Source organism: Contarinia nasturtii, unplaced genomic scaffold (assembly GCF_009176525.2).
Source record: "Contarinia nasturtii isolate CC-2019 unplaced genomic scaffold, AAFC_CNas_1.1 Cnas_scaffold_5357, whole genome shotgun sequence".
Classification (NCBI taxonomy): Eukaryota; Metazoa; Arthropoda; class Insecta; order Diptera; family Cecidomyiidae; genus Contarinia; species Contarinia nasturtii.
In genome coordinates, this window is record NW_022202630.1 from 952 (window position 1) to 14,359 (window position 13,408).

General features: G+C 32.7%; 1 protein-coding gene across 1 annotated transcript in view; it reads right to left on the bottom strand.

Annotated features, from left to right (window-relative positions):
• Positions 1-1,797: 1,797 nt before the first annotated feature.
• LOC116351394 (serine/threonine-protein kinase N-like) overlaps positions 1,798-13,408 on the bottom strand; it is a gene marked incomplete at its 3' end in the record, with an annotated part of 29,330 nt that continues 17,719 nt past the window's right edge. Inside the window, exons 4-5 of the mRNA XM_031783489.1 lie at positions 2,095-2,235; positions 1,798-1,972 (exon numbers count right to left, since the gene is read on the bottom strand). Of these exons, the coding sequence (XP_031639349.1) occupies positions 1,798-1,972; positions 2,095-2,235 (316 nt within the window). The remainder of the gene's footprint in view (positions 1,973-2,094; positions 2,236-13,408) is intronic.

The window sequence follows — 13,408 nt, forward strand, 5'->3', positions numbered from 1 at the left end:
AGATGATTTTTAATGAACGGCATTAATAATATACTTACACGGCCATAATCATTGTGAATTTACATTACATGCAAGCAAATCATATTTTAAAAAAATGCTAACGTTGTTAATTACGCTTTTTATCACCCGTCTTTTCTTCTATATATACATACCATTTCATTTTTCTTTGATACAAAATAAGGTACGACACTTTCGTAAAACAAACAATAAAAATGACAATGTTTTCATTTTCTAATTAGAGTCGTTCATCGCTGTGGCGGCGGCTGTGTTGGCGGTCGTTGCCATTTTGGGCTTTGAATACTCTTTGTGATACAGCTATTTTGCTATGTTTCATGCACGCATTCATTTGCAGGCATACTGCTGTGAACACGACCAAGTTTCGGTCGGCGAAATGTTATCAAAACAAAATAGGAACACACTTTGTTTACCAATTTTTCAGTTTTTTCTCTCAATAAATTTTTCAAGTCATGACTTCAATCAGATACACTCTGCTCTTTTTATTTAATAGACTCACATTTTTTTTATAAAAATAAATTGTTCAATGTGGAAGCGCTTAAAATAACTTCTGTTGATAAATAAAGTGAATTATTGCTGCTTGAAATAACACATAGATAATGGGGTACATTGTGATCGAGTTATTGCTATAATCTATCCAATCTAGGGGATATCCATGCGAATTAGAATTAGCACATTAGCAAAAAAATAGGGAAATTTACATGAAGAAAATAGCGAAATTAGCAATAAATAGCAGAATTAGCACTGTACATGTATATACTTTAGTAAGCATTTATTCTTGAATTTATTGAAATAATTAATTAAAATAAAATTCACAAAACAAACGAATTGAATAGTGTTGAACTAAAATGTATCAAAATATGTAGTTGAATACGCTTTTTCCCACTTTTAAATAAAAATATATTCAATGGCACGTAACCAAGCACGTTCCATCTGTATTAACTACAATTTACGAATTGCAATCGGAAATGTAGATTTGATGACAGATTTCTTACTGAAAATGTATACGCTAGTGCCTGCTTCAAATATACACGTTGAAAGTGTCAACTTGAAACATTTAAGTAAACACATTTCAGTTATTCGATCATGCAGTCAATCTGACGTATGCAATATTTTTGACGTACTAGAAAAATTAGCAAAAAATAGCAGTATTAGAACAAACTAGTAGAAATACTAGCAGAATTAGTGAAAAATAGAGAGAAATAGCGTTTATTATTATAAATTATTCGATCTGCAATTCATGGCTATCCCCTAGTATCCAATTCAACGAATCATTGTTTAGTCGGTAAGTCTATAGTAAAATCGAGTTGGTGTCATGAAATGTACCGCTTTATGTAGAAATAATGAATGAGGTTTGAGAGTACGGAAGTGCATATTGGTGTAGTATTGATTAAATTAATTTCAATTTGTTTTTTTTTTTCTATTAAAAATAAATAAAATAAAATAATAAAATTCTACACAAAATGAAATCAAGCGGTATTCAATGATTTGATTCCTTGCTCAAGTGAAAATCACACAATACTCATTTTTGAATGTCGTGACACACCCCTATTATAGGGGGCCTTTCATCATGACACGTTTGAACTGATTCAAGCTAAATAAGTAGATATAATGTCATAAATTTTTCTACTTTAATTCAATCTCTTTTCACAGTCACATACATTTGAAAATGTAGTTCATGGGCACAAACTATTGAAACAGCAATTAGAAACATTATGACAAGAGAAAATAGAAAACCCAAAAAAAAAGATGAAATAAATTATTTAAAAAGTGGTTACTCACCTTGGCCATTGCTAACGGTGTTGCCTTTCGTCAGTAATATTTGACTTTCCAGTTCGTGCAGTTCAGATTTGAGTTCAGCTAATTTGCTATTGCTTTTCTTTACAATGGATACCACGTCGGATAATGAGCGACGATCTGTTGTCACTTCACGCAATTTTTCAGCACCCTCTTTGATCTAAACGACAATACCAAAGTCATTAATTTTTCGTTGCTCTTTGCCCCCTCTTGTCAATTTCCATTTTTTTTAGATTAACGAACAATTCAATAATAATTGATTTGAAACAATAATTTTTTTACCTTTAATTCCTTGCGGATTTCCCGTCTGATTGCTTCTTTGATCTCCTCCAGGCGATTTGGAAGTGCACTTTCAGGTAAATTATCAGTGAATCCATACTTGTGGCTTAATTCATATAAAACTGGATGTTTTATATAGTCACCCTGCAAATGAGCAAAACATAAAATTTAAGTGAAGAAAAAAAAAGAAGTTTGTCGATGATGTGATTTGTAAATCATTTCATGATTTTATGTAAATGAGAAAGATATTCATTATAAATTGCCGCCATGAGCACATTTTGTTCAGTCATTTTTCTGAAATTGTTTCATTTAACACCGGAGTTTATAGCAATAGAAGAAAGTATGAAAACAGCCAAAGAGGAAGAAGACCTAACAACTGTAGCCTGAATTTATATCATAGATCGTGCAAGTATTCAATTTTATTGTTCGTTTTATGTCAGAAGTCTAGTTTTTTTAATACATTAGAAATTTTTAGTGTGTAACCAGATCAATGATTGTGAATATTTTGAAATGAATGTGCACTTCGGAAGCATTACATATTCTTGTGCGATTTTTTTTCCGGCCGTTAAGTCGAGAACGACAAACTGTCAATAATACACACATGCTGTGTGCTATATGTTTGTTGTTCGGTTAATACTACACCATAGTTGTTGTTGTTGTTGTCGTCACATTTTTCAGATCAATAACTATCCCAATAGACCACAAATTGAAGTTGGTAAAACGATTTATACTCTTTGAAAAAATGGCTTACGAATTAAACCAAATGCGCGTGAGATGCATCGAATATAAACAGTTTTACATTTATTGTGTGTGTGTGTGTGTGTCTGTCTTAATCGGAGTGCCATATAAAAGTTTTCATAAAAACCGAAATCAATAAATAACATTCCCCATCAACTGACTACATCAATTCAATTAAAATCGATTGAATTTAATTGGCAAAATAAAATGTCGGGGGATAAAAAAATGGCATACGAATGCAATGGAATTGAAATGCTTTAAATAAGACAAAGTGGCCAATAAAAAATCAAATATGATGGCCTTTCCTACCGGCATGATTCAAGATTATACACATTGCAATTAAAGGTAGCTGGTTTTATTGTTAGTCATATAATATATCCATGTACAGTTGTAAAACAACAACAACAATAATAATAGTAACAGTGCACCGAGTGAATGAGTTTAGATCGAGAGATTTAATCAACGATGGTCATGGCCTAAGAGTTATGAGAGTATGAAATATCGGACAATCACGATTGTTTAGCACTGATGACATGAGATATAACATATCACAGCGATAAAATTGTCTTCGATGCACCAAAATGGCATGGGATTGGGCGTTTTACGGAAATGCATGCTAAATTGTGTGTGTGTGTGTGTGTGTGTATTTATATATATACCTCAAGTGGATGATCGATATGAATGCATTTGAGAAAAACACTTTTATGTTTGAGCAATGATTTTTGCCCACTACTTCGATAGTATTCCATTGTATTGTTCAGCACGATTGACGATTTGAACCGAAATTGCAAACTCTCGATGAAATAGTTTTCCATTGAATGTTTTTTTCTTTCGCTCTCTCTCTCTCTCTTTGGTCTTCAATCATTGTAGCAATGCTGAACAACAGCTACACTAAATAGCAGCATTTCATGACCAGTTGAAACAGAATCAACTAGCTATTTTCGAAGTTCATGCGTGTTTGTGTTTTTATTCGCAACAGCGACAAGTTTTATTTTACAATATTTATTATTTATACTCTATAATTGCATTTGACCAAGCATTCAACTTGATTTATATTCTATCATTAAAGTGTCTGTGGTATATGAATGCAAAACACTTGATCATGTGCTCATGTACGGTTGTTTGCCCATAATAACCCGAAGAGGCGAGAGGGAACCAGAGCTAAATAAAAAATAAAATAAAAATAAAATGTCGATGATTGCGCGGCCAATGTTTTTAAATATCAATTTTAATCCGTTGGTAATTGAAGCAGCTTGTAATAAAAACACCAAAATGTTGTTATAACGGTTTGTGTCACATCTATACATTGCCAGTAGACAACCGGTCAGCCGAAATTTAATAAGAAGTGCGCCGATGCCACAAGCCAAGTATTCACAAATTCACTGCATACACGTTGTTTTCAAATAATAACAACAAAAACGAAGACACGAAAACAAGAAGCGCGTTGAACCATCGAAGTAGCAGGGAAAAAACAACATAAAACCACAATTCAATACAGTAGCCAAAGTGAGCGCGCGCTTTATGTTCAACAGTCTCTCAAAGCACGAACATCATTAACAATCACTTAGCAATTAAAAGCGTTGCAATTTCATGCACAAATAAAAACCACTTTAGAAAAACGACTGTGTGTACACAAATAAAACTCAAATTATTCGAAACAAGCACACACACTCACTAAACGAGTCGATATGATACGTTTTACTCTCTAACGATTTTTCTTACAGACATTTATATGTATTTTAAGTGTTTTGTGCAGACGGCAGTCTCTTGTGCATCGCATAATCTTGTCGGTTTTGCATTTGTAGATAGGCTCGATTCTATATGTCCAACTGTGAAAAATGCATTGCAAGACCGAGAGAATTGACGATAATTTATGTTCAAAACTATATTGGTACACTGTATGCGATTTAAAAAAAAATCGATTTGATATGAACTTGAAACCAAACTAGCCAACTACTTGTTTATTTCTAATTCAAAAACAAATTTGAATTGGCCACTGATGTGTGCTTTCAGTAAACTCCAAATCTTTTACATTGCATAAAATAAACAACAAAGACACTTTTATCATTCGTATATCTATTTGTGAATTGTATCCGCTTCTTTTTCAGTTGCTTTAAAGCATGATTTATTTGTTAGTTGATCAAAACAAGATTCTATTGATTTTAATGTTGCTGTTTTTGTTATTGTGGATAATCAAATGAGTGTGCGCTCATGTCGTCAACTTGTTGTCGTTGTATGCCGAATACACGTGAACGCAATTGATCTTTGTATGTTATTATGTATAAATGGAATTTGATTTTTTTATGTCGATTTTGCGTACAGTCAACCGACTTGTTTTGCATGCAATAAAATCCGTTATATTAATATTGAATTTTGTTTGCTTCGATGAAATATATTTAGGTAAAAAGTGTCATTTTGTTTAAAACCGAAAACACACAATTGAATCGCATGTTTTGTTGTTGTTGGAATGGATATGAAAATGTCTGAATATTTCTCTGTTTCGTTGTTTTTGATTCAATTTTTGCAAATCGTAAATGTCATAAAACAACAGAGAAGCAACTGCATTGTTCGATGAGACTGTGCTCTGTATTTTTTGAGTGTGTGATTTTGTTTCGTTTGACGCTTTTGCTTTTGGTTTTTTTTGCGTTGCTTTTTCATTCAGCCACTTTAAATTGAATTAGTCCATACTTGTAATCATATCCAAGCCACATAATTTTCAATGTACATCCACGTACAACCATTGACCATTTTGTCTTTTGTGCGTTTCTTATTCTTCGCAATTCGCTGTTTTGTTGTTATTACTGACATCTGTGTACTACTTGAAACCCATATAAATCATCATTTACACCGTATTTTGTACTTTCCAGTTCACTGTATGCATCGTTGGACTCAACAACAATGATGACGACAAAAAAAACCCTATTGCGTTTTTTTTAGATTCACAAAACGGAAACTTTCAATGGAAGCTTAATCGATATTCAGGCAAGTGTTACACAGTTCAATCACTTTTCACATTTGTGATATCACACACATCGGACGCGCTAATATTGAATGTGCTATGACGAAATATTTGCATATGCGAACGTGAATTTACTACACTTTTTTTTTTTGTTCAACCATCACATTGATTTTGGGCGAGCGTGTACGTTTTTGTTATCTTTTTCCAATTTCGTATATCGTTCTTAAGACAATCTATTCGATTTGTTTACGAATTTTATATTAAACTGTGAAAGTGAACGACTTGAAAGTTTATTATTTAAATAAAATCTTGAAAGTTTGTTGTCTCTTTTATTGTTTTTGTACGAAATTTTATGCGAGTGTGCCAATGGGACAGCACAAACTAAATAACATTAAGCAAGTGGAAGTGTGAGTCGACTCAACTGTAAACGGCTCAAGTACTCAACTACTGAATTAACAATGAAAAGAGTAAAGTTTCACATGAATTTTTTTGGCGCACGTTTACGCAAACATACATGCAAAACTATCCGATGATACCATAATGATTATTGTACGAGCTCCTCTGTTCCGAACTGGCTTCCGTCAATTTGATAATGGAGTTCCAAAATGGATTGCCGACACACAGTAAATAGTCGATGAACGATGAACAAAAAAAAAAAACTATATGTAATGTTGAAAATGCAACATGGAAAAGTCTCTATTGTAATGTGTGTTATCGCTCCCGGCACAGCTGACGCTGTCATACACACACATTTATATACAGATGCAGTACAAATACAATGTCCAAATGTTCATATATCCAAAATAACAGCACAACAAAAACAACCATGCCCAAAGCACATGGAATAGATAGCGCATTGCCATTGACATGCTCAATATATCGGATACACACTTATATGGTATACACATATACACATTTCGTGTTGCCTTCATGCTTCAAACGACCACAAAAACAACATCAATACACACACAAATTATAGATTTGATGAATCTGAAGCCGATCCAAACTTCAAAAAAAAAAAATACTTTATTCGGACATTTTTCTTCTCTCTTTTGCTCCATCTCCTTTTATGCGATAGTTTTGAGCCTCTTTGTGTAAAACGCTGACAACTAATCGTATGATAAAACTTGCAAAAATAATCCATAAACTATCACTATACATAACACAACGCCACAAAGAAGACACATTAAAAAACAACAAAGTTTGTTACATAAAAAAAATTAACCATTCGGTTTTTCTCTCTGTGAATTTGAGTAGGAAATGGCATATAATATTGTGACTTAGCGACAGAAATGGTTTGCAAATCAATCTTTAGTCAGCTTTTCTCCATATTTAGACATAAAAACAAATAATGAATGGACTGTTTTGGCCGTATGTGTTAATTATTTAGCTATTAATCCATTGTGTCATCGAACGACCAAGCACACTTAATTTTAATTTAAACAATGAATCGATTGGCCGGTTGCTTATTGGTGCCATTAAAATCATCAGCCACTAAATATAAAAAATCATTAAAATGTCAATCATTTGGCGTGTTTGTTGAATTTCTTGAGTACTTCTTATTCTGTGCGTTTTTTTTTTTTGTTTCGGAATCATCATTTCTACTCAACACATGTCGCTTGTCGCACGCAGACACAATGAATAAAAGTGAATGCCCGATGTTACAAGCGATGACACAAACGATAATTTAATTACAACATTTTGTGTGTGCGCGCACATTTTTCTATTTGGTAAAAATATGAAATGAACGTGCTGCAACGGTATACACAAATGATATTTTAAAGAAGAAGAAGAAGAAGAAGGAGGAAAAACACTCACACATAACGCAGTTAAATGTGTCAGATTAACGGTTGGATTTATCAGCACTTTTCTCTCTCGCTCTATTTTTGTTTGTTTATCTTTCTTTTTGCACTCTAACTATGTTCACTGTTCATTTTTAATTAATAAGGCAAGACTTTAAGTTTATATTGAGCGAACAATGTTCACTTTATCAGCATATTTCATAAACCCTTCACTAATCGAATCTCTGTTGAAATTCAATAAATTATTATGTTTTTTTTCTATTTATTTTTGAAAAGAATTCATGCTGACATTTATTTTCTCTTCAATAAGACTTTAATATAATATTTTTCTCGTCACATTTTCGTTTAACATTGCCCATTTGAAAAGTGATGGTAGTATGTGCCATTTCTTTTTTCATTGTCACTTTTCTATGGCATTCTGCAATGGCACACAAAATGACAGCCACCAATTCATTTGCATAACAAAGCATTTCAACACTAGTTCTAATGAAATGCTTCATTTATGGTCAGATTACATTCAAATGGAAATCGTTGATTGTACTCTTAGGCATTCAATTTGGCCTTGAATGTATTACTCGCTTACGACTCAATTTTGCCTTGGATTGAAATTATGTAATATGAACGCATCCCTTTCAAATTCAAAGCATTGAATTTGCATTGACAAATTTACTTGAATTCCAAACGATTCAGCTGCTGCAGCTAAATGATGAACCAATTTTCTTTCAATGGTATCCACATGGAACAAAATCGTGCACAATTATCCAAATACACTGTGTTAAACAATGCATTCCTTTGAACAATCTGTGAAGCATTTAATTTATCCGTTTTTAAGTGTATGGAAAAACAAAAACAGTTCGAATTGGCAAGTCGATTATAAACAGCGTTCACTAAATTACGACACTTTCAATTAATTGCAAGTGCACGACACATTCATTCATTGCTTTCTCTTTGTCAGTTTCCAATGTTGAAAAATTGCTCTGATTTTTGTTCAACCAACCATTGTGGATTTGTATGTGGCGCACCTACTGTACAATGCACTTCAATGTGGTTTCTTGATAAAAGTAACGTTCAACCAGACATTCTCAGTTTAAATGCACATTTTTCATACGGGATATTCATTTATCCTTTCTATCTTCTCCATATCTCAGTATCTTTTCCAATATGAACATTTTTTTTTCTTTGTTGGGTTGCCAATGGTTACTGGGCAAATTGATGACACAAAGTCACGGACATTGAGTCGCCAACAAAATGCACTTCTTACTGAGCAATCATTTTTGAAAGTCTCATTTCATCTACTTGTCACAATAATTTCCATGCAAATAAAATTTATACGTGCACGACATATATGCGTCAATGATTTCTTTGTGTGTATTTTTTATATGAATAAAAGCCAGATTTGACGCCGGATACGCCGTTATAAATGTGATCTTGGTGACAGAAATTTATTTCACTCTATTGTTAGATATATGTTGATTATTTATAACAGAGCAAACGAAAAAAAATGTCACAAAAACTGTAAACTAAATAAACCTATTTACTGTATTGAAGTTGCTTTTCCCACAAACACGATAACACACTAATTCTGTTTTGTTCTTAATTTTCACCGCAATTTATGTGCAAAACATGACAAATAGATGAACATAACAAAAATATTTTTCGGTGGTTTGACCTCCATTTTATGCACCGTACGGCAGGAGTACATAGAAAACAAATCATGTGACATTTTACATAGAATTAATTAATTTTTCTATGTCAGACTCTAGAGGCTTTTGTCTTCAAATGTATACGATTTATACTGTGAATAGTGAACTATATTGCAAAATCATCTGTAATACGCGCAAATAAATGTGCATAACTACATATATTTGGTGTATATTTCGTCTATGGCATGTTTTTTCGTTCTCTTTTGTGCGGATCTTCTTCGATTCTGTGTAGCTATACTGTGTACACTGTACAGTAGGACGTGAACATTGTATGATCGAATAGATGAAATCCCCTAGGTCAGACTCAAATAGGTGTAAAAAACTAGGCAGGTGTTTGTAGTTTTATTTAAAAATTTCACCGTTTATGCATTCAGAGCACCAGATTTATATTCGTTTGGGAACAAAAAAATGCGCCATTCATTTCAAAAGAAACGATACAACAATGCTAAATATCGTATGGAATATTGAATCAAAAATAACAATTCAATTCTATTTGGGCATTATTCGTTACGCTTTTTTCTCTTTTTTTTCGGATGACATTGAATTTAACAATAACATCATGCCCGTAAAAATTTGCCACATAACATCTCTTTGTGTTGCAATAAAAAAAAGAATTGAATAAAAACATTTATCCGAAAATAGAGTAAATGCAGTAAAATCGTGCGCGATTTCGTACATTTCCATTCCCTGTCGGTGAAGATTATATGACGGCTTTTTTGCATTTTAATTCATTTTCAATATGTAAATCATGTTTTTTAAAATGCTGTTGTTTTTGATGGAATGCCTTTCGAAAAACAGATTTTTTGTTTTGTTTTTTGATTTGTTTATTTATTCCCGTTTGAAGAACATAAAAAAGTGAAAATTTCATGCCTATGTTGAAGCGTGCGATGTAAATGAAAATCATCATTTGCAATGGATATTTCTACGACGTAGAGTCTATGTATATACGAAAATATTATTATTTCCTGGAATATCACATCGCCATCTTCACCTGTTTGTCATCGTCGTCAAAGTTTATGATCATCGTTAATCCGGTCAATTCACAAACGTGTCACTCTGGCATCTCTCTTCCTCCGTTTTCCGTCTTCTTTCTCTTTCGGTTAGACGAATAACGCTATACAAAAAAACGAGTATTTGGCCACCGAAGAGTAGCATTAGAAATGAGGACAAATTAATTGTCATGTAGACAACGACGACAGCAACAACAAATTGTAATTGGCCACTAAAAGTTTATCGTAAACAAACCATAATAGCTTTGCTAAAAAATAAAAAAAATAAAAAAGACGCACATCAATCTTTTTAAATACAAATTGTCACATGCAAAAGCGGTCATTTTGGCTGGATTGATCAATGATGACAATGTCAAAAATCAACCCAAAAAGTGTACGTTCGAAATCATCTTCAAACTTTAAAAATAAACACATAATGGTAATTGTATCACGTCTCATACTTCCAAGTCATCGTAGTTTTTTGTGAGCTTTTCGAATCATTGCGTCAAAAGTAGACACAGCTAAAAAAACCACATATTTATGGTATCTTGTTTCGAAAACTAAATTGCGTTTAAATAATTGATTGAACAATCATTCATATTGGCAATGCTTTGCCAAAGTCAATCGTGAAATATAATACACAATGTATGCACACGCAAAGTTGCCCAGTCATTTCAATTCTTGAATGTGAAAAAAAAATTCCATTATTTCAAATGGCTACTGTTCCACACTCAATTCACAGAGCGAAAAAAAAATCATAACAATGTTAGCCCATAATAAAATTATACGCGTGAAAAATTCGAATAAAGAAATAGAAAAACGTGACGCTTGCTTCATTTCTGGTTAATTAGTATCGAATACAAGGTCTGTAAATTTAGAATAGCACAACGAATAGAATTGCGAAGAATCCATCTGCATTTCATGGTGCATAATGGAAAGAAGATTAGACGAATTGAAGACAAACGCATGACCGTGAATTTTTTTCGTTCGAGTTATGAATAAAAACCGTCGAACGAAGAAAAAAAATTATTGTTGAGATCGTAAATAACCTCACACATACACACAGAGATCATGAATTCACGGATTTATCAAATACACACGCACGTACACATAACATCTAATTTGATTAAAAAATTAAAAATTATTGCAGGTGTTGAAAGATGTGAAAAATTAGTTAAATAAAAACTTACGTTAAAAAGATATCCTTTGATTTTGGTGGTAAAATCTTTAAGGAATACCATGTTCATGACATTTATATCGTCAAACATTTATATAAGTGATGCTTGAAAATATTTCAACTATTTTTTGTCATTCGTTCCGCTTGCGATGTAACTGTCTTTTAACACTCGAAAATTGCGCTAAGCATTAAATCACCGTCTTCTTTTTTTATATCTATCAATTTCGAAATGGTTTTCTTTTAACATTGTATTTCAATCATAATAACTTTTGTTAAGTTGTAACGTAATATCGCCACCACGTACCACCACGTATTGAGAACATCTGATGAAATCGCGTCGAAACAAAATAAATTGTCCAAATCAACGAATGAATAAAACAGAAGTAAAAAAAAAACTTTTAAATTACATCAAAATATTTGTGTCAAAGTTGCTAATTAAACATCGGCACAGCATGAAAATATATAAAGAAAAAATCCACACACATGGCTTCTGTTCAAACGACTAATGAAATGATCCAAACAAGTAATTCCATTGGGAATTATAATAATCGGTTGCACCGTAAGTATGCCAATCGATATCGCATGTGAGCACATCTTATGGTTGATTTTGCACTGACAAACAAAAAAATCACACTAAATGAACTTCAACAGATTTTGAAATGTTAAACGATTAAAAAAAAAAGAAATCAAAGGTGTTTTTTGCTGCTGCCACACACAGCAACAAAAACTAAAATAAAATGCGAAAATATCAAACGATAACGATGTGCAAAGAAAAAGAGATGGAAAAAATAGCAAAGAGAATTCAAGCGCCACCTCCAACTATGAATACGTGTATGAGCGAGAAAAATCATTCGAAAAAAATCAACAAAACCGCAATATATGAAAAAAAAAAAACGTGGAAGAGAGGAGTCGAGAAAACTGGCGAAAATTTAAATACAAACACACACACACACACACACACAAAAGCGGTTGATATAAAGAATGAAGAAAACATAATCACACATAACTGCTGCTATACCAGCCAATGTAACGCTTTTTTTAAATTCTGTCTTCACGTATATGCTTGTAGTTTCAGTCGTTTGCTGATAGTTATTCTATTCTGTGTCTCCGGTTTGCGTTTGTTGCCTTTCTTTTTTTTTCTTTTCCTGTATTCAGTCAGTGAATTGTCAATTCTGGTCCAATGCTCAATTCGAATTCATCCATGATGTAAACACTCAGTCGTTCCATACATACACACATACAAAATGTTGAATGGATTAAATGATGACGTATGCTTCGTTATGCATACACAATACACATCCGGCTATCAGTATCGAATGTAATTTGAACTCAAGAGCAATAATAAAAATGATATTCGAGCTGTCTGTGATATGCTCACACCAATTACTTCTTTTTTTCATTCATGTGCTACGTTTTTTTATTACTGTAAAAGGATCTTTCAATGCAAATAAGAATAGGTTGAATAGCTTCACGATAGAAATACCAAGTGCCGATTTTGACTGAAAAAAAAATCATACGCGTTTAATTCAATTGAATTTTATGGTGTGCTCGTAGATATGGGCTGCGTGCTTGCAGCCATGAGCCAACTAAGTGCATTATAGAGTTATTATACACCAATGCATAATCTAATAGAATCTTGGCACTCTGAGCTTGAGCCGTTCTTCAAGTGTTACAACGTGCACCGAACGCATAAATCTGACAGTCTTTTATTCACCGGAAAGTATTTTTCACCAAACACACACACTCGAAATGTGAACGAAAAAAATTGAAATGGTTCATCAAAATCATAAGCGCACACAATTTCGAAGAAGGAACAAAAAACCAACTGAAAAATGTAACGTGGATTTTTTTTTGTTTCATTCGAGAACTTGTCGTTGAAAAATTCATTCGAATTGATGAAATTTCACTGTTGTACCACTCGAGTCATTTGGAACAGTGACAATAGCAAC